The 22,952-nt window shown below is 40.2% G+C and overlaps 1 protein-coding gene across 1 annotated transcript in view; it reads right to left on the bottom strand.

Moving 5' to 3' along the window:
- LOC134354709 (complement factor H-like) overlaps nucleotides 1–22,952 on the bottom strand; it is an 86,176-nt gene that overhangs the window by 52,721 nt on the left and 10,503 nt on the right. Inside the window, exons 2-6 of the mRNA XM_063063857.1 lie at nucleotides 21,677–21,853; nucleotides 19,116–19,221; nucleotides 10,620–10,696; nucleotides 10,027–10,224; nucleotides 2,737–2,907 (exon numbers count right to left, since the gene is read on the bottom strand). Coding sequence (XP_062919927.1) covers nucleotides 2,737–2,907; nucleotides 10,027–10,224; nucleotides 10,620–10,696; nucleotides 19,116–19,221; nucleotides 21,677–21,853 — 729 coding nt within the window. The remainder of the gene's footprint in view (nucleotides 1–2,736; nucleotides 2,908–10,026; nucleotides 10,225–10,619; nucleotides 10,697–19,115; nucleotides 19,222–21,676; nucleotides 21,854–22,952) is intronic.

Raw genomic sequence — 22,952 nt, 5'->3', positions numbered from 1 at the left:
ACTAGACCTCCTATAAGGGAATGAGACAAGGCAGGTGATAGAAGTTTGTGAAGGGGACACTTTGCATCAAGTGATCATAATGGCTTTAGTTTCAAGGTAGTTATGGAGAAGGATAGGTCTGGACACTGGGTTCATCAGACATCAACAAAGGACCAGAAACTGCTTTCAGTGCCTACAGGAAAGATGTCAGTAAGATTGAAAGTGTGCAGAGAAAATTTACAAGGATGTTGCCAAGACTTGAGGACCTGAGTTAAAGGGAAGGTTGAATAGGCTTGGACTTTACTCCCTGGAGTATAGGAGAATGAGGGGAGATTTGATAGAGGTGTACAAGTTTCTGAGGGATATAGATAGGTAAATGGCAGCAGGCTTTTTCCACTGAGGCTTGGTGAGACTACAAATGGAGGTCATGCTTTACAGATGAAAGGTGAAATGGTTAAGGAGAACATGAGGAGGAACTTCTTCACTCAGAGGGTGAAGAGAGTGTGGAATGAGTTGCCAGTGGAAGTGGTGAGTGCAGGTTCAATTTCAACATTTAAGAGAAATTTGGATAGGTACACAGAAGGAAGGGGTATGGAGGACTATGGTTTGTGTGCAGTTCGAAGGGACTGGACAGATTAATAGTTTGGCATGGACTAGATGGGCTGAAGGGCTTTTATCAGCGCTGTAGTGTTCTATAACTCTATGTATCACTCAGATCCATGGAAGTGATGGAAGTACTCCAATATTGGGCTCTCTGCCATGACATTGACAGGGAATGTTTTGGCCCCAGCTCTTGGTGTTACCCACGTCAGCAGTGGTGTCATTTGCCACTTGCCACTAGCAAACCAAGTGTATGTTAGCAGGTGGTGTCTATGGATGGTTCAGATAGATAAGAGAGACAAGCAAAGCCATACTCTTCTCTGACCTACCTATAATTATTTTGCCACCCAGTCTGTGTTGCAATTCAATTATAGTCTAAGAACCAGATCCCAAGAAAAAATTACCTTCTACATGCAACACACATCAAAGTTGCTGGTGAACGCAGCAGGCCAGCAGCATCTCTAGGAAGAGGTACAGTGGATGTTTCAGGCCAAGACCCTTCATCAGGACCAACTGAAGGAAGAGCTAGTAAGAGAATTGAAAGTGGGAGGGGGAGAGGGAGATCAAAAATGATAGGAGAAGACAGGAGGGGGAGGGATGGAGCCAAGAGCTGGACAGGTGATTGGCAAAAGGGATATGAGAGGATCATGGGACAGGAGGCCCAGGGAGAAGGAAAAGGCGGGGGGGGGGAACCCGGAGGATGGGCAAGGGGTATAGTCAAAGGGACAGAGGGAGAAAAAGGAGAGTGAGAGAAAGAATGTATGTATATAAATAAATAACGGATGGGGTATGAGGGGGAGGTGGGGCATTTGCAGAAGTTAGAGAAGTCAACGTTCATGCCATCAGGTGGGAGGCTACCCAGATGGAATATAAGGTGTTGTTCCTCCAACCTGAGTGTGGCTTCATCTTTACAGTAGAGGAGGCCGTGGATAGACATGTCAGAATGGGAATGGGATGTGGAATTAAAATGTGTGGCCACTGGGAGATCCTGCTTTCTCTGGCGGACAGAGCGTAGGTGTTCAGCAAAACGATCTCCCAGTCTGCGTCAGGTCTCGCCAATATATAGAAGGCCACATCGGGAGCACCGGACGCGGTACATCACCCCAGCTGACTCACAGGTGAAGTGTCGCCTCACCTGGAAGGACTGTCTGGGGCCCGGAATGGTGGTAAGGGAGGAAGTGTAAGGGCATATTTAGCACTTGTTCTGCTTACGAGGATAAGTGCCAGGAGGGAGATCAGTGGGGAGGGATGGGGGGGGCAAATGGACAAGGTTACAGTAGAGGAGGCTGTGGATAGACATGTCAGAATGAAGCCACACTCAGGTTGGAGGAACAACACCTTATATTCCGTCTGATGGCATAAACATTGACTTCTCTAACTTCTGCTAATGCCCCACCTCCCCCTCGTACCCCATCTGTTATTTATTTATATACACACATTCTTTCTCTCACTCTCCTTTTTCTCCCTCCGTCCCTCTGACTATACCCCTTGCCCATCCTCTGGGTTTCCCCCCCTCCCCCTTTTCCTTCTCTCTGGGCCTCCTGTCCCATGATCCTCTCATATCCCTTTTGCCAATCACCTGTCCAGCCCTTGGCTCCATCCCTCCCCCTCCTGTCTTCTCCTATCATTTTGGATCTCCCCCTCCCCCATTCAAATCTCTTACTAGCTCTTCCTTCAGTTAGTCCTGACGAAGGGTCTCGGCCTGAAATGTCGACTGTACCTCTTCCTAGAGATGCTGCCTGTCCTGCTGCGTTCACCAGCAACTTTGATGTGTTTTGCTTGAATTTCCAGCATCTGCAGAATTCCTCGTGATTACCTTCTACATGGTCTATTTCACTATTGGAACAACTGAAAACAGAAGTTAAGCAATTTCTGCTAAAGGCCATAACTTGCTGTCTTTGTTAAGGCAATATTGGCATTAAATGTAAGGATACCACTTTGTTTAATTTGCATCATAAGGCTCTGTGGGACTGAGGACAGGATGGTGAAGGACTATGATCAGTACTGTATCCAGGTGCAGAATAAAAATTACATTTTCTTTCAACCTTTGTACAATTCAGGGCCAAGTGCCTTATAGTCTATAGTCCAAGAAATGATGTCTTCTGACGAATAAATTAATCAAAATAAACACACAATTATATAAACTAATCTACTTACGTGTACATAACGGTGGTGGACTCCATCCGGACTCGGTACATGTGGTTGATCGAAGACCAGAAGGCTTAAAATTACGATTGCAGGTGTACGATAAGTTTTCGAGATATCTAAATTCCTCATTCTCAGTCTTCACATTTGCATTGGGTATATCTGGTCTCTTACATTTTAATTCTAAAAATTCAAAAGTATTAAAAATATTTTGTACTGGCTTTCATTGCAATTTCTTGAAAATACTATAACCAAAGTAATAACTATATTGTATGTTAAAGGAGGGAATGGACATGTCAGTGATTAATGTATCAATTTTAATCATATCATACTCTTCGATTCCGAAAATTTAATGGATTTGCAATAACAATATGAATCGTGTAAAGTTGAAAAAGGTTTACATTATAACAACACACATAACATGCTGGAGGAACTCAGCCAGCCAGTCAGTATCTATGGAAAAGAGTAAACTGTCAACGTTTCAGGCCAAGACCATTCATCAGAACTGGAGAAAAAAGATGGGGTCAGAGTAAGAAGATGGGGAGAGGGGAAGTAGAAAAACAAGGTAGTAGGTGATAGGTGCAACTGGGAGGAGGGAACATGAGGGGTGAAGTAAAGAACTAGGAGGTTGATTGGTGAAAGAGATAAAGATCTGTAGAAGGGGGAATCTGATAGGAGAGGACAGAAGGCCGTGGAAGGAAGGGAAGGGGGAGGAGTATCCCCTTTGTTACATTATAACAATCTCTGATCAATCTATCCACAAAAAAGGCAAAGAACTAAAATTTGATCACATACTGTTTTTTGGCATATTCAGTGACAAACCGGAAAACACGTGACCAACTGTGAGGTGCAAGACTGATTTAATCTTTACTCTTGTTTTTTTGGATGAGCATTTCTCATTATTCCAATGTTCACTTGCCCACAATTTGGGTTTCATTTTTGCATGGAACACAATGGGATGGAGAGTTGTTAGTGAAAAAGTGAGGCAATGGCAGGAGGAAAGGGCAAAGTAAAGTTTGCGAATTTCCTCACAAAGTCAGCAAAAAGACCTATTGGTCTCAAACAATAAGAAACAGGGAAAGTAAGGAAATGGCAGAACAGTTAAACATGTACTTTAGTTCTGTCTTCACCTAGAAGGTAAGTACTCTCCCAGGTACAGTATGTCACGGAACAAAGGATTTAGTGGCAGGGAGAAAATGAAGCTAATAATTATAACCAAAGAAATTGTGTTAAATAATTAATGGAAGTTGCATATCCTAAGAACCTTATATCCTTTGTTCCAGATTTCAAAATCAAGTGGCTCTGCAAATAGTGGAAAATACTACAATCTGTTAAAAAAACACACACAATTAAAAGAACAATTAGAAAGATTTTAATTGAATTGGACAAAATCACCATGGATTTCTGGAATTAATCAATCTGTTGTGTTATTTTAAGGATGGAATTAGCGAAATGGATAAGGTAAAGCAAGAAGATGTGGTGTGTTTGGATTTTCAAAAAGCATTTGACACGTTTTCCCAAAAGAAGTTACTAAAACACATGAATTGATGCATTAAATTGAATTCATTGACAATTAACTGATTGACAAGAAAAATGGGTCAATTTGCAAGTGCCAAACACTGATGCTATGCTACTCACAATAGATGTTAATACTTTGGATGATGGAACTAAGTGCATGATCTCCCAGTTCTGCAGGTGATGTGGTGTTGAGGAAAGGTTGAGATGTGAGGAGAGTGCAAGTTATCTTGAATGTGATTTAGAAAAGTTGAAATAGTGGGCAGATGCAGTTAAATGTGAACAAGTACGGAGTTGTCACTCTCAGAAGAGAAAGGCAAATGATCTGAAAGGTAATAACACAGGGGAAATGGCAGATATGATGATCTCTTGGTGTCTTTGCATTCCAACAACTGTGACCACATGTTGAGGTGCAGCAACTAGTTAAGAAATCAAGAGATTTCCCAGAGAATGCAGATAGTGGAATCTGAAGCAAGAAAAGGAACCCAATGGTTAGGAAGTATCTGGGGAGGGCAAAAGGATAGTTGGTGTTTTAGCTTGAGACCTTCCATCAGGACTGAGAATGTAGACAGGCAGTACAGTATGCTTGCCTACATTTTCAGAGAATTTGAGTGTAGCTACAAGACTGCCTTGCTACAGCTGCAGAGGGCATTGGTGAGACCCATCTGTATAGTTTTTCAAAGTCTCAAACGTTCATTCAATATCAGAGAATGTATGCGGTATACAACCTGAAATTCATACTCTTCACAGATATCCATGAAACAAGAGACCCAATTGAATGAATGATAGAAACATTGATACCCCAAATCCCCCCTTCCACCTCTCTTCACACAAGCTCCTGCTCCGTGGAAGAATGCTCATTCCTTGGGGATTGGGTGGGATGGTAGAACACAGATTTGTTACGCTGACTCCTGGGATGGCAGGACTGACAATGAGAGAGAGTGAGTTAGTCAGGCCTGTGTTCTTTAGATGGTAGAAGAATTGGAAGAATCTAACATAAACTTGTCAAATTCTGACAGGACAAGAAAGACAGGGAGAAAGTACCTTACAGCTTGAGAGTCCATATCCTAGGTTCATGCCTCAGGATATGACAAAAGCTATTTAGAACTGAGGTCAGGAGAATTTTTTTCACCTAGAGGATGGTAAACCTGTGGAGATCTTTGACAGAGTTTAGTGCTCAACAATTCATCATGTATCTTTAAGGATCAGGTAGATATCATGTGAGGGCAGAGCTAAAGATGATGCCAATGGCCAACTTCTCCCAGCTCATCAGCGATGCAGTTAAATTCTTCCTGTTCTAATGTCTCTATTTTCCTTTTCAGGGTGGTCGGGATCTTATCGGGATCTTTGATCTACGGTCACACTCAAAAACAGCGGTTCTGCACGACAGCGTATTCCTGTGCTTGGAGCTCGCCAATCGGCCACTTTTCAATATGTCCAGGTTCGGCCTGATGTCAGGCGACTTCGGGGCCCATGCAGCTCTGTGGATACGAATCCTCACTGGAGTCATAAACTGAAATGTAGCGGGAGCGGTAACATAGAAGACAGCGAGAGTGGCTGTCAGAGGGCTCTGCACGCAGTAATTGACTTGCTGATTCTCGAGTTGGAGAACTTGAAATAAAAAGCAACGCTTCAGACTGACTAACAACAAAACAGCGACTGTTGTCTCCTCTGTTGCTGTGGAAGGAACGATATCTGCCTCTCCCTTGTTAGTGAGAGAGAGAAAGCCTGTGGGATGTTGAAATCTTGGAGTGAATAATTAGTTTTTGATGACTGTAGAACCATGGAGGCTGGGTGGTGGAAATGCTGATGCTTTATGCTGGAATAACGGGGTGGGGGGGCAGTTGATGCTGCTTGCTGCTGCTTGTATGTGGTGGGGAGGACAGGGGGCTTTGGAGTTCTTACATCTTTTTTCTGTCATTCATTCTTCGGGGTTTTTTTTCTTCTGTTTTGAGGATGTCCGTGGAGAGTAAGAATTTCAGGTTGTATATTGTATACATTCTCTGATATTAAATTGAACTATTGATATATTTCTTAATGCTAAATAGATCAATGAATACAGAAGAAAGCAAGAACAGGAAGCTCAAGTAGATAATCAACCTAATTATGTTGTATGGTGCAGCAGGCCAGTTGGGCTGAATGGCCTGCTACTGTTTTCCATGCTTCTAAACAGGTGATGGTTGTTAGGTTAATTGGCCACTACAAATGACCATTTTATAGATGAGTAGAAGTGAAACAAGGCTGGTATTAATGAGCATGTGTAAGGGAAATGAGAATGAGATCTGCCTGAGCACTGTCATGGACTTGATGGACTGAAGGGAATACAGTGCAGAGAGGAAGTATGAAATATAAAACACTGTGATGGAAAAGGGTCAAATGCAAGCTAGCAGTTACTCTTAGAAAGAGTTGTAGATTCACCACAGTACCATCGCCCTCACAGAAAGTGTGTTATAGTCATAAAAACAATCATTCTTCTTGGCAACTGCTGTAAAAGCCAAAGATACTGTTGAAAAATTGAGACTGAAGTCAGCCTCCAAGTCCAACCTAAAATAAAAGCTCAACTGGACAAACACAGCAGTTCAGGCAGCATCTGTGGAGAAAAAGTGGACAGTTGACATGTTTGGCCAAGATCCTTCAGTTGAACTGAAAGAGTAGGGGGAGATGAGATGAGATGAGGGGAAGGGGTGCAGCAGAGCTGGCAAGTGATAGATTGATCCAGGTGAGGAAGGGTTATGGACAGATGGAGGAGGGAACAGCTCTGTTGTTGGAAGTAGCAACAAAGGTTGAGAGGTGATGTGTGGTGGTAACAAAGCGCTATGGATGATAGAATCTGATGAAAAAAAGAAAATGGATCATTGAACCAAATAGGGGAGGTGGTATGGGCAGCTGGGAGGGGGAAGGGACCTAGTGGGACAAGGATCCAATTTCTGTAAGAGTCCTGAAAATTTAGGTTCCTTATTTACATATCCATGATAGCCAAAGGTTGTTCAGGCAGGTATTGTATGAAATAGAGCAGCAACTTTTACGTTTCATTGTGCTTCTAACCTTGCTGAAGATCAGCTGCAGGATATTACTCCTTCAGGTCTGTGCTTTCACATTTCCAATGCACAAAGCAAAGTCCCATTTCAACCCCAAATAGTTCTACCATAAATACTAACCTTAGCACAGAGCACATAGCACATACAGTACAGCACAAGAACAGGTGCTTCGGCCCACAATATTGTGCCAAAACAAATAAATTGGTGACCAAATGACCAACTAAGCAAATCTCTTCTGCCTACTTAAGGACCATATCCAAAAAATGCTGGTGAACGCAGCAGGCCAGACAGCATCTATGAGAAGAGGTACAGTCGACGTTTCGGGCCGGGACCATTCGTCCTGACGAAGAGTCCCAGCCCGAAACGTCGACTGTACCTCTTCCTATAGATGTTTCCTGGCCTGCTGCGCTCACCGGCATTTTTTGTGTGTGTTGCTTGAATTTCCAGCATCTGCAGATTTCCTCATGTCTAAGGTCCATATCCTTCCACTTTCCTCTCATTCACCTGCCTATCTAAATGACTCTTAACAGTCCCTAATGTTTCTGCCTCTTCCTCTGCCCCAGGCAATGCATTCCAGGCATCCAATACTCTCTGTGTAAAAAAACTTGCCCTACACATCTCCTTTAAAATTACCCCCCTCACCTTAAATGCGTACCCTCACGTATTAGACATTTCAACCCTGGGAAAAAGATACTCCCTGTCTATTCTACTCATGCCTCTCATAATCTTATAAACCTCTATCAGATATCCCCACAGCCTCCACAGAAAACAACCCAAGTTTGTCCAACATCTTGTTATAGCACACAACATCCTGGTAAAGCTCTGCACCCTCTCCAAAGCCTTGACAGCCTTCCTATAATGGGGCAACACGTACAGTATGCATATAGATTTTTAAATTGAAATACAATTCTGTTCTTCATACAACCCATCATATGTCTAGACTATTAAATGTATTAAGCTGACAAAGTTTTGCCATTGCTCACTTGTTCTTGCACTGACCTGGTTACGAAAATCTGGTGTGAATTGGATTTTGATATGTATGAAAAGTATACTGAGCAGATCCACGTGACTTTTCAGAATGATTGCACTTTGAACAAGAATACTTCATAAGATTATTCAACAGAGAAGGTCAAAATGCGTGTAGTTTAAATAGCAAAGGTGGTATTGTTAAAACATTGTCTCTCTTGTTTGGAATGAATAATATTATGGTTCTATTATGTCTTCACGTTGAGTTACAATTTCCTTGTACAAAACTTTTCCAAGCAATTAAGAAAATTTGACCTTATCCTTCCTAACCCAGTTAAAACTTTATTTTGTTACAACAAACAAATGTCTGCTGCCAAATGATTTGGAAACTTCCATGAAATGCCAATTTTATGTTTAATAGGCATTATGATATATCTGGGAAAGAGAAATTGCATTTCATTGATTGGGCTATCTCTATATGAAAATTGTTGGATAAGTTACCAAGATTTGCTGCTGCATGAGAGGGAATAATTTAAGCATGGAAATGTTTAAGGTCCTCAACTCTGTGTGTACAGGAAGAAAATAGAATCACAGAGAACTTCTTGCTAGTGGCAAACTACCCGCATTTGCTGATAATCTACCTCAGTCTTAACTTCGCTTTTACAAATCTACCATTGTCAACATTTGTTCAAATTCATCCCAATTCTAAATGTTAGATCTTTTGTTTTTCTATATAATGGAGAAATCTATTGATCTTGGTTTTGAATGAACACAACAACTGAACCTTCACAGTCTTCTAAGATAGAAAATTCCAAGGATTTTCCATCTTCTAAGCAGAGAGATTCCTCCTCATCTCAGTGCAAACTGACATTCCCTTATTCTGAGACTGTGGTTTTAGTTTCCTCAGCCAGGGGAATCTCTCCGTTTACATAGCCTGTCAAGTCCAGTAAAAAATCTTAAATCTTCAAGGAGATATCCCTTCATTTCTCAAAATTGTAGAAAATAAAGGGTTAGTCTAATCAATTTCTCTTCATACTTGACATCTCTAGAATCAGCCTTGTAAATTCTTACTGCACTTTGATGTGGCCAGTAAATCTGGAACTTCTGTGCTTGTGTGGAAGTCTTAAACGTGAATGATGAGTGTGGAGAGAAATATTTCCAAGCAGGATTTCTGATATTTTCCCATAAGAAATGGCCAGTAATATGCTGATGTGGACAGATCATGATTTGAAAACTGATCTGTACTAAATTTGATTTTTTTCTACAGGAAGGCTCACACTGATTCATCAGCGTCCAACACTAACTTTGGTTTCTACATTTATGGAAGATTTGGATGTGTTGCAGTTTTGATTGGATAGATTGATTTCTGGGATGAAGGATTTTTTGTAAGGAAAATTTCATCTACTCTTGCTGGGGTTTGGAAAAATATGAATACATTATTATGAATGGATTTTTTGGGGAGATGATTCAAGCTTGTTTTCTCTTGCTAGATTATTGAGAGGTTGAGGATGAAAAGATCAGCATTTAGGACTTAGATAAATGAGATTCCAGTTTCAGGTGGCAGCGCATCATCAAAATGTTTTACTCTGTTAAGAATCAAGATGTGTAGAAAGGAAAAGTGGGCATGATAGAAGATCATTTATGATCTCATGGAATGGTAGAGCAAGCTTGAATAGCAGTATAAGTTCATCTTGCTTACATTTCTGAGGTTTGGTTCCTTTTCGTGAATGTCAAATAAGAAGCTTTTGTGAAATTTAGTCAAGAGGTGAACACTGAATCTTACCTTTGCATTTGGGTACTGGATTACTCCATGTTCCATTTTCTAAACAATAAATTTGCCTAGCCCCATGAATTTCCATATTAGGAGAATTGCACTCAAATCTCAGGAAGGAGCCAAAAGGATAATCATGAGCATTGTCCAAAAAGCTAGGCTCTGCAATCCTTCCATTTTCAGGGTTATTCACAGGCGGACAGGTCCTTACTGTAAAACACATGTAATGGTACTATTATTTTCAGATCAAATGCAAAATATCGCAAGAGTGTGGACTGTTTCCTTTTCCGTTGCTCATCAAGATCCAAAGAGGAATCTGAAAATGCAAACTGATTGTTAGTCTACATGGAAAGGTAGACCTGAATGTTTATAAATGACATGGAAGTTATGCATCCATTCTTAAGGAATGTACTACTGAAAATACCCACATTTCTGGAGTGGTGTAATTTCACAAAGGAATTATGTTAGTCACATTCCACTCCATAAAGGACTGAATTTTCATGCTCTGTGTTTTGAGATTGCTATATTTTATTCAGTGTTTTATCTCACAGTAATAATCCATTACAAATTAGTGGTGACATATTTAATATTTATCTTTTCATTACCTTCACAATATGGGACAAGACCAGTCCAGCCAGATAGTTCACAATTCATGTAATTTCTTGTACCCACCAGCCGATATCTTTAAAAGGACAGATATAAATAGTGAGTATATTTCATTCTTAAAATGTGGATGGATGTCACTATAAGATATCAACAGAGAAGCACAGAAAGGGCAATTATTCAACTTTACTCGAGTTGCAAAGTGTATTGTAATGGACTGGTTGGCTACAGGTGCCATATTCAACTACAAATCCCCACTATCATTTTCCATAGAAATGATCTTGTTAAGATGTAAATAAGCAGTGACGTGTAAAAACTAAAATTTCCACCAATGTATCTGGTTTTCTGAGGATTTTGAAATCAATTCTTCTTTCTCCATTAAATAAACCAGCAATTAATTCTTCTCTGAGCTTGAAAGTAGTCATTTTCATATCAATTCAGCATTAAGAATGTGAGATTAATTGAATGAAATTTGTTATCCATCTTTTTAGTCTAAGGAACTTTCTTGTATAGAAATTCATCCACTTGGCTAATATCTTATCTTAACCTTTTCTCACCAATTTCCTTTGAGGTCAATGGGCTCATAGATCCTGCACCAGGAGTAAACTGACACAGGGTCAGTGATTTAATTCCTTTGCAAGATAGAACTATAATTGAGTGCAGTTGGAAAGGACAAGTCTGCAACTTCAAGTGAGCAGGTTCAAGACTTTTACTATTGAATTTACATTCACAAATCATTGACTAGCTTTCTAGCTCATTGATTTTTACATGCATTAGCACTTTTACTTTCTATACTCAACTGTACTGAGCAAAAGAACACTTCTGGCTTGTGTGCCTTAAAGTGACTTCAAAGAAATTAAGGTATATTATTCCCCATATACAGAAGATGAATTGGACTGATCATTGTTTGTTATGCAACCGTTATATTTATAACCATTGTAAGGTAGGAAAGGGAGAAAGCTGGGAAAGATTGCAACTTCGTGTATTCAGACATTGTCTTGGAGGTACAGACAATCTGTTGGAGGAATTCAGCGGGTTGAGCAGCATCTCTGGGAGGAAAGAAATTGTAGTTGTTGGTGCTTGGCAAGTGTATGTAACTTCGGAAGTTGAGTAATGAACCTTTAGTGGACTTTCATTTCATTGCATTGATGGATGAAACAGACTTATCAAACCAGGATGCTGCATAGTAGCGTGAAGCCTCCAGAATAGTAGGCTTCAACTTAAGTGATCATTACTAGCTGAACACTGAGAGAGTGGACTCCCTTTCCTGTCATGTAAATTGTAATGTTGAATGATCAAGTACATAGGTGATCACCAGATGATACAGAATAGCCTTTGGTGCCATGATTAATGACTTTGGAAAGTTAATTCCCATTGCCCATGGAAGAACTGTGGTTGGCAATGTGTTTGACAAGCATTTGAAGAAAGTCTTGTTGGACTTTAAAGAAACAAGAAAGAATTCACTAGATTTGGCAGCATTGGAGTAATGATCTCTCAGCTTTAAACATACAGAATAAACAAAAGGCCTCAATGACTCGATTTCATTCTTATATATCTCCCAGCTTTATGTAATTTTGAAAAAAATTCACTTTTTTGTTCATGTAATTTTGAAAAACATTCCAGGAGAAAGTGCTGGTAGAACTAGCATAATAGGGCCAATGGTTTTCAAATACATACTCTATGTTCAATTCCAAGTTGTAGCTTCAACTAAAAGTTATAACTCAGCAGGAACATCAAGACCAAACATTGACACTGGCAGTTCAGTCATCAAGGAGAGGAGAAGATGGCGACACGACGCAGCTCACAGCGGCCACACCGGTGGTGATGTCTGTTATTTGTCAAGTAGGGTGTTGTGCCCAATCCTGATTTGATGGAGAGGGACGTGAGAGCACGGAGGAATATCTGGTGAAACTTCTGAAATGCCTGCTTTGCTGCTGCTGCTACTGTGTGGTCCAAAATCTCCGGAGGGGAAGGCCCCAAGTCCTCGGCTTTGCTTGTTGCTCGGCGGCCGGGTTGAAGCGCTCGGCAGAGGATGGCACTCAGTGCTCAATATCGAAGGGCTGGTTGGAGGCTCGAAGTTTTCAGATGGACTCAGAGTCCGCTGCAGTTGGTTGCTTCCAATGGTGCTGCATCGGCAAGTTTGCGGCGCTTGGAGGTTCATGACAGGGAGAGTTTCTCCCTTCTACCGTCTGCGTGAGGTGATGAGGCTATCGGGACTTTGAGACTTTTTTTTACCGTGCCCATAGTCTGCTCTTTATTAAATTATGGTATTGCTTTGCACTGTTGTAACTATATGTTTTAATTATGTGGTTTTGTTAGTTTTAGTCTTGGTTTGTCATATGTTTCTTGTGATATCATTCTGGAGGAACATTGTATCATTTTTTAATGAATGAATTTCTAAATGATAATAAATGAGGACTGAGTGTCCTCATAATCTAAATCTAATCTAAAATCTAAAATATCAAAAACCCCTTTGAAAATGATGAAAGAAATAAAAGGTTACTGTGAAATATATAGTCCTTTTTCATAAGCATATTTAAAACTTGTTCTGGTATTATGCATTGCATTTACTGAGAAAAGGCAGGATTTTTCTTTCAAATAGCACCAAATTGATTATTCAAATATGATTTATGAAGACAAAACTGCTGATGTATTACACTCATTGTAAATATCAGAATCGATTTTCATTGTTATTTGTTTTACATATATGGTATTACAACAAAAATTACATAGATTACCTCCGTGATAAATGCCAATGTAAAAGTATACTCAAAATTATGATTCAGACAGAACACAATCTGCATCTCAGTGTGAAACAAAACGATTAATTACATAATTGTTTTGAATTTATCTTTCTTTCTTTGTCTACTAGAGTGTAGCTAGTGCAGTGAAAATGGGTTCAGGTTTAGTGTTCTTTGTGTCAGATGTAGGAATTCTCCAGTCTTTCCGATAACCACATCTGTGTGAAATGCATTCAGCTGCTGCTTCTTACAGACTATGTTAAGGAACTGGAGCTACAGATGGATGATCCATGGCTCATACGGGGGAAGGAGGAAGAGATAGATAAGCTGTACAGGGAGATAGTCACCCCTAAGTTGCAACAGGCAGGTAGCTGGGTGACTGTCAGGAGAGGGAATGAGAAGAGACAGTGCAGAGTATCTCTGTGACCATTCCCTTCAATTACAGGTATACCACTTTGGATATTATTCTTGTGGAGGGGTGGTGACCTACCAGGGAAAACTACAGACACCAGGTCCTCTGGTTCTGCAGTTCAGAAGGGAATGAGGGAGAAGGGGAGTGCTGTGATAATAGGAGATCCAGTAGTTAGAGGAGCAGACAGGAGATTCTGTGGATATGAAAAAGATACCTAGATGGTATATTGCCTCCCAGGTGTCAGAGTTAGGGACATCTCAGATCAGGTCCACAACATGTTAAAAGGGGAGGGTGAGCAGCCAGAAGTCATAGTACATATTGGTGCTAATGACATAGGCAGGAAAACGGATGAGGTCTTGAAGAAGGAATATAGGGAGTTATGTAGGAAGCTGAAAAGCAGGACCTCAAGGGTCGTCATCTTTGGATTTCTGCCTGGGCTACCTCCCAGTGAGGGTAAGAATAGGACGACTTAGCAGATGCATGTGTGGCCGAGGAATTGGTGCATGGGGACAAGGTTTCTGGGGAAGGTATAACCTTTTAAAAAATGGAATTGTTACACCTGAACTTGGCAGGGGGGTGCAAAATCCTTATGGCAGATTTGCTAGAGCTAACGGGGAAGGCTCAAACTAGTTTGGCAAGGGGATAGGATCCAAAATGACAGTTTAGAGGATGGAGTAGTTGATGTACAGGTAGATCAGAATCAGAATTAGGTTTAATGTCACTGGCATAAGTCATGAAGTTTATTGTTTTGCAGCAGCAATACATTGCTATTGCTATACATAATTAAATGAAAAATATAAATTACCATAAGATATATATACATATACTGAGAAAAAATTAAATTAAATAAATGGGACAAAAGGTAGAAGAAAAATAGTGAGATAGTATTAATGGGTTTAATTTCCATTCAGATATCTGATGGCAAAGGGGAAGAAGCTGTTCCTGAAACAGTTGTGTGTCTTCAGGCTGCTGTACCCCTTCCTGATGGTAGCAATGACAAGTGGGCATGTGCTGGGTCATGGGGAACCTTAATGATAGATGCTGCCTTCATGAGGCATCGTCTTTTGAAGGTATTGGATGCTGGGGAGGGGGGCTAGTGCCCATGGTGAAGCTGGTTGAGTTTACTACTTTAGAAACATAGAAAACCTACAGCACAATACGGGCCCTTCGGCCCACAAAGCTGTGCCGAACATGTACTTACATAGAAATTTCCGAAGGCTACCCAAAGCCCTCTATTTTTCTAACCTCCATGTACCTATCCAGGAGTCTCCTAAAAGACCCTATTGTATCCGCCTCCACCACTGTTGCCAGCAGCCCATTCCACGCATTCACCACTCTCTGTGTAAAAAACTTACCCCTGACATCTCCTCTGCGCCTACTTCCAAGCACCTTAAAACTATGCCCTCTTGTGTTAGCCATAATTTCTGCAGCTTTTTCAGATCTTGTGCAGTGCCCCCTCCATAGGATCACAGCTGCAGAAAGAGCGGACTTGTACAGGGATTATTTACTGGATCAGAATGGGTGGAAGTGGGAAACAGGAGAAGAGCAATCACTTTATTGGGAGTATTCTATAGACTCCCCAATAGCAACAGAGACACAGAGGAACAGATCAGGAGGCAGATTTTGGAAAGATGCGAAAATAAGAGGGCTGTTGTCACAGGAGACTTTAACTTCCCTCATATTAATGGGCACTTCCTCAGTGCAAAAGGTTTAGATTGGGTGCAATTTGTTAGTTGTGTCCATGAAAGATCCCTGACTCAATATGTAGACAGGGGGACGAGAGGAAAAACGTACTGGATTTGGTGCTGGACAATGAACCAAGATGGTTGTCAGTTGAACATTTCTGTTTAGTGCCCACAACTCCCTGGTCTTTAGTTTCACCTTGGAGATGGATAGAAGCAGATAGTATGAGAAAGTAGTTAACTGAGGGAGTTGGAAGTATAATGCTATTAGGCAGGAACTGGGGAGCATAAATTGAGAACAGATGTACCTAGGGAAATATACAACAGAAATATGGAGGTTGTTTGGGGAGCAATTGCTGGGGGTTCTGGATAAGTTTGTCACAGTGAGGTAGGGAAAGGATGGTAGGGTGAAGAAACCATGGTTGACAAGAGAGGGAAAGAAGCTTACTTAAAGTTCAGAAAGCAAGGATCAGATAGGGCACTGAGGCTCCAGGCAGCCATGGAGGTGCTGAAGAATGGACAAGAGAACTAGAAGAGATGAGAAGGCCATGGCAAGTGGAATTAAGGAAAATCCAAAGGTGCTCTACATGTATGTGAAGCACTCAAAAGTGTCTAGATTGAGGTAGGTCCGATCAGGTTCAGTGGAGGAAACATGTGCCTGGAGTCGGAAGAGATAGATGATGTCCTTAATGAATACTTTGCTTCAGTATCCACCAGTGAGATGGAGCTTGTAGCTTTGTGAATACAGCGTAAAAGAGACTGATGTGCTTGAACATATTGATGTTTAGAAAAAGGATGTGCTAGAACTTTTGAAAATCATTAGGATAAATAAGTCCCTGGAGCCAGTCGGGATATATCCCAGATTACTACCAGATGTAAGGAAGGCGATTGCTGCACTTCTAGTGATGATCTTTGCATCCTCACTGGCCACTACAGTAGCACCAGATGATTGGAGGGTGGCAAATATTATTCCTTTGTCCAAGAAAGGCAGTTAAGGATAACCCTGGGAGTTATGGACCAATGAGTTTTATATCAGAGAATGACAAAATATTGGAGAAGATTCTTAGAGGCAGAACTTACAAGAATATGGAGAAACAAAGCCTGATTAAGGATAGTTAGCTTGTCTTTGAAAGAGGGACAATCACGAGCATGATTGAATTCTTTGAGGATCTGACAAAGCACATTGATGAAGATTGAGCAGTAAATGTGATGTATATGGATTTTAGTAAGGTTCGCCATGGTAGGCTTATTGAGAATGTCAAGAGCCATGGGATACAAGGAAACTGCATGGACACAGAGAACTTCCTTGCCCATAGAAAGCAGAGGGTGGTAGATGGAATGTATTCTGCCTGGAGGTCAAAGGCCAGAGGTGTTCTGCAGGAATCTGTTTTTGGACCCCTGCTCTTTGTGATTTCTATAAATGACTTGGATGAGGAAGTAAAAGGGTGGGTTAATAAGGTTGCAGATGACACAAAGGTTGGTGGAGTTGTAGATAGTGTGGTGAGTTGTTGCAGGTTGTAATCGGATATTGGCAGGATGCAGAGTTGGCTGATAAATCACAGATGCAATTCACCCTGAAAAAAATATGAATTGATTAATTTTGAAAGGTTGACATTGAAGTCAGAATACGGGGTTAATGTCAGGTTTCTTGGCAGTGTGGAGGACCAGAGGGATCTTGGGATCCATGTCCATAAATCCCTCAAAGCTGCCAGCTGTCACTCAGGCTGATGGGGTTGTTAAGAAGGCATATGATGTGTTAGTCTTCATTAGTTGGGGATTGAGTTCAAGAGTCAGGAGATAATGTGGCTGATCCATAAATCCCTGGTTAGACAACTCTTGGAATATTGTAAACATGAGGAATTCTGCAGATGCTGGAAATTCAAGCAACACACATCAAAGTTGCTGGTGAACGCAGCAGGCCAGGCAGCATCTCTAGGAAGAGGTACAGTCGATGATTTGGGCCGAGACCCTTCGTCAGTCCTGACGAAGGGTCTCGGCCCGAAACGTCGACTGTACCTCTTCTTGGAATATTGTGGTCATCTTATTATACGAAGGATGTGGAAACTTTAGAGAGGGTTCAGAGGAGATTTGGACCAGAGGGGCCAGAGGGAATGTCTTATGAAGGTAGGTTGAGAGAGCTTGGATTCACTCTTTGGAGCAAAATGACCTGATGGTGACTTGATAGAGGTAAAAAGAGGCATAGATAGAGTTGATAGCAAGAGACTTTTTTCCCAGGGCAGGAAAGTCTGATAGAAAGGAGCAGAATTTGACAGTGGTTGGAAGAAAGTATAAGGAGGTGTCAGAGGTAAGCTGTTCTCACAGAGAATGGAGGGTGTGTGGAAAGCTCTGCCATGGCTGGTGGTAGAGCCAGATATATTAGGGACATTTAAGAAACTTTTATATAGCTACATGGATGACAGAAAAATGGAGGACAATGTTGGAAGAAGGAAGGGTTAGAATGATTTTAGAGTAGATTAAAAAGTCGACACAACATCGTGTACCAAAGGGCCTGTTCTATGCTGTAATATTCTATGTTCTATGTACAATAGATTAGACAATATTATGTAACACGCTGTAAGGTTTCACTGCTAAGGCTAATGTAATGGCTTCTATGCAATGTTCCACTGTTAAGGTAATGGTTTCTCTGTCACAGCAGTGTTTGGGTTATGACTAGAGATAATGGGACTTTGGAATTCAGTGGCTAGCCAATAAGAGATTGTTGCTGTTCTTGTGATTCTGGAAGCAGTTGTTTTTGCGGGATTTTGCCAGAAGAAGGAGAGGGAGAGATGAAGAGAGAAGACGTGAATGGAGAAATCTGGTAGACTGCCGGACGGGGTGGACCCTGAGTGGGAGTCCGAAGGTTGGTGACATTCAGAGGTGATCGATGGTGGAAGAGTGCCTACTGAGTGAGCTCCAGCTGGGACTTTGACTTTGACTCGGGCCCTTTTTCTTGCTTTGTTTTTTTTCCATTCCTAACCCTATATTCAGATCAAGATTCACAAAGTCTATCATTTAATTGCAGATGGTGTACTATCTGATATCTAGTGTTGTGGGTTTGTAACTGGGGGTACATTACACAGCATCCACAGAAATGTGATTACCCAGTTTGGCGGGGCTGCAGGCTGGTTCCCCTAGACGGATGCGAGCTGGGAGAGCCTGAGGGTTACATTACATTCATTGACCAGTTCATCAAAATAGTAATGAGAGACCATAGGTCTAAAAGACTATAAAACAGGAGCAGGATTAGGGCCTTCAGCCCATTGAGTTTACTCTGCCATTTGGTAATTTCCCAGTCAACCTTATTCTCCTGTCTTTTCCCCATAACCTTTGACCCACCTCCTCATCAAGAACCTACCTACCTCTGCTTTAAATATACCAAATGATCTAGACTCCACAACCATCTTTGACAATGGTTTACCACCCTCTAGCTCAAGAAATTCTTCCTCACCTCTGTCCTAATGGATGCCCTTGTATTTTGAGGCTGTGCCCTCTGGTCCTAAACTGCCCCAGAAATGGAAATATCCTCTTACGTCCATCTACCTAGGCCCTTCAATATTTGACCAGTATTATTGAGATCCCCTTCATAGTAGTTATGTTGTCATGTGTAACTATTCTTTCTCCTGGCAAGTAAATACAATCAGATTGTTAAAATTTACTCCTTACCCTTCATCGCACTTGTATTCAATGCGAGCACCAAACACCAAGTCTTCACCTTGAGTCAGCTTAAATGTTCCATGTAAAATATCTTTTGGAGTTCCACAACGCTTTACTAATGTTTGACGTTGGGTTTGAAATAGTAGTGAACATTAATTGGCAGTTTTATCAGTACAGAATAGTCAGTAGAATTTGATATTTATTATCTAACATCATGCATATTTAAATATTGCAATGAGTGCCAAAAGAACATAAGGTAATAGGAGCAGGAGTAGGCCACCCAGCCCCTCAAACCTGCCCTGTTCAATAAGCTCATGGCTAATCCATTCTAGGCCTCTTCTGTGCCAATTTTCCATACCTTTCAATTTGCTGTTTTTCAAACATTTATCACTTCTCCTTTATGTTACCCCTAACTCTTAAACCCTCCAGGTTAGAGAATTCCAGAGATTGCACCTCAGTTTTAAATTACCTTGGTTCAATGTTCTGTCACCTTGTTCAAGATTCTCCTGGTGGAAACATCACAGCAGCAGCCAGCATTATCCCCACCTACCCACCAAGGATCTTGTATTCAATAGGATTACCCCCTGGTCTTCTAAATCAAAAAAATAAACATTTAATTTTCTTAGCTATTTATTAAATAAATAATCAATATGTTGATATTGAAAATGACAAAATATGAACATGCAGTGGTCTATTATTGCAATTGTCCAATACTAATTAAAGTCCTTTAAAGGGGATGTATATTATGGCCAGAAAAATTAACCAGGGTGCTCTTCACAGCTTTTAATTTCCGTTTGTTCTTATGACATTAAATGATGCTACTTAGCCAAGGTACTCATGCTGGCCCTCAAGGTAATCTCGTCAAACATATTTTCTACTTATTTTGCTTCACTTTATATCCTTGCACAGTATTAACAACTATTCATCCACCAAGAAACCCAACAACCAACACTTCTCTGGGATGTGGGAAATTAAAATAACTGGAGGAATTCCACTCAGTTATAGGGAGCATGTGCAAACTTCATCTGGACAACACTGGAGCATATTATCGAGTGATTGCAGTTGCATGTGTGAGGAAGATACACCATCTACAGCATCACTGTTCTATCCCAGAGGATTCAGGTGCTGTATGAAAGGAAATTAGAGAGATAGGAGGTAACACAGAGCTGTGGAAAGAAGATTGAGTGGTTAAGAGGAAGCACAGAGTAGCCACCAATGAACCACCTTCCAGTTGGTGAGATGTAATGAGTTACTGTATGTGCAGCAGGACTTATTCCTGGAGTCTCTGCATTTTATAATTTATATGAAAGAATTAGATGAAAGGTCCAAAGAAAAATGTGCTGACTTCAAACACAGTTGGGAGAAGTAAGTTGTGAAGAGGACAAAATGAAGCTACAGAGAGGTTATACAATCTGCAACAATTCTTAAAATGGAGTATAATATGAGAAAATGTGAAATGCTACATTTTGACAAGAAAGCGAAAATTTTCTAAATGATGAGAGATTTCAGAAATCTGACTTGCATAGGGATGTGTATGTCTTACTGTAGATGTGATTCTCAGCAGACTTGTATGCAGGTACAGAAATTAATTAAGAAAACTGAGAGAGTTCTAATGGTTTATTGCTAAGAGGATTTAATACAAAAGTGGAGATAATTTTCTTCAATTGCATAAGTCTCTGGTGATACCAGATCTGGAGTACTATGTACAGAATCAGTCTTCTTATATCAGGAAGAGTGTTAGTATATTGGAAAAAGTTTGGAGAAGGTTTATTGCACTGGGAATGAGTTAACTGCCTTATGAGGAAGATCGTGCAGTCTAGTGTTCGTATCTGTTGGAGCTTTGGAATATGATAGGGGATGATAAGAGCATGAGGTGTCTTGATGGAGTGGATGTGGAGACAATGATTCCCCTTGAAGAAGAATCTAGAACAGGTGGTTATTCTTAAAAGTAAGGGTCATCACTTTAAGATGGAGCTCAAGTGAAATTCTTTTAGTCTTTGGAACTATTTTCCATAAAGAGCTGTGGAAGCAGAGTCTGTGAGTACTTTTAGGACAGAAGTCAATAGGTATTTAATAAAAAATTTTACTGTTAAATATGTCTATTTTACACTTTCAATTAGTTGATTCTTTCTAACCCCTGACAGTTTTTATAAAAACTTACTTCTGCAAAGATTTATTTTTAGACTTATGTATATATTTAGTATTTTGCTTTGTTTTTATTGTAACTAAAATATTAAACTACATGTAGAATTTTAGGATTCTCCTGTTAACTGCTAAATACAAAATAGATTAACATAACATTCTGAGCTTATTGTTTGATAAATGAGAATCAGTGTTGAGTTTACATTCAGATTAGCCATGATCTTGTTAACTAGCAAAGTTAGTTCTTGGAAACAGGGCAGGATTTTTTTATTTTTCCCAAGTTTTATCTTAAACAGTAGGAAACCACCAGAGGATACATTGCATCCATGCAGCTTAGGCCACAATCTTGTATCATATATTGTATTAACAAATTATTTTTAAGTAGAGTAAGGAAAGCAAATAAATATCTATGTCTCAGTCTCACTTACAACTGCAAGTATGCTCTGGATTGCTCTTGATCCATTCTCCATTCACACACATGTATCGTAAAATACCCACATATCCTGAATCACAGTGATAAGGCACGAAAGAATTATGAGGATAACGATTATTACTGGCGCTTAATCTAGGTGCTGCATTTTCAATTCGTTTGGGTTGGCTGCATTCTAATGTAAGAGAAAGGTTAAGTTCAATATTAGTTATGATTATATAAAGCTTATATAGAATTGACTACGTAATAGCAAAAATATTAAGTGCAAATATTCTAAAAAATATTTGGATTTTATGCTGACTTAAGCAGCCAAAACCACACAAGATCTGCACAGATCCAACAATTTCTTCTATTCCCTGAACATTATTCAAACAGAGACTTTACTCATTCTATATTTCTTCCCTTTAGACTACATGGTTCTTCTTATTTTAACCCTTAATTTTATTTTCCTCTGAAAAAAATTCTGTTTGATACTTTCAACTAATTCAATACTATCTTTTGACTACTTTTGTAAAGATTTCTTTCGGTAAAGGTTTATATTTAAACTTGGGTATATACATATACATATGTTCTGTTTTTATTGTAACCAAAATTTTAAATTACATGTAGAATTTTACATTTCTCCTGTTTTATTGCCAAACGTAAAACAAGATAACACATCATTATGAGCTGGTATGTATTCAATATTTTGATAAATTGTTGGAAAATTCTCGTTCCTCCCCCCACTCCCCCAAGAAATCTTATAAACTGATTGGGCCCCAACGCTTACTTAACTGAAAATACTTAGTTGGTAATTAATGACAGTTTCAAACTTCAAAGTAAATTTATTATCAAAGTACATATACAGTATGTCAGCACGTACAACCTTGAGATTGCTTTCTTGCTGGCATACACAATAAATCCATGAAGCACAATAAAATCAATGAAAGACACACCTGACAGGACGGATAAAAGAAAACAATGTGCAAACTGTGCAAGTATGAAAGAGAAGAATAAAATAATAATAATAAATTAATAAGCAATAAATATTGAGAACATAAGAAGAAGAGAATGTGGAAGTGAGTCTATAGGTTGGGGGAACAGTTCACTGATGGAGCGAGTGAAGCTGAGTGAAGTTATCCCCTCTGGTTCAAGAGCCTGACGATTGAGGGGTAATAACTGTTTCTGAACCTGATGGTGTGAGACCTGAGGCTCCTGTACCTTCTTCCTGATGGCAGCATTAAGAAGAGAGCACGGCCTGGGTTGTGGGGTTCATTGATGTTGGATGCTGCTTT

Source organism: Mobula hypostoma, chromosome 12, assembly GCF_963921235.1.
Source record: "Mobula hypostoma chromosome 12, sMobHyp1.1, whole genome shotgun sequence".
Lineage (NCBI taxonomy): Eukaryota > Metazoa > Chordata > Chondrichthyes > Myliobatiformes > Myliobatidae > Mobula > Mobula hypostoma.
The sequence above is the reverse complement of the archived record's forward strand: the minus strand, read 5'-3'. Positions and strand labels throughout refer to the sequence as shown.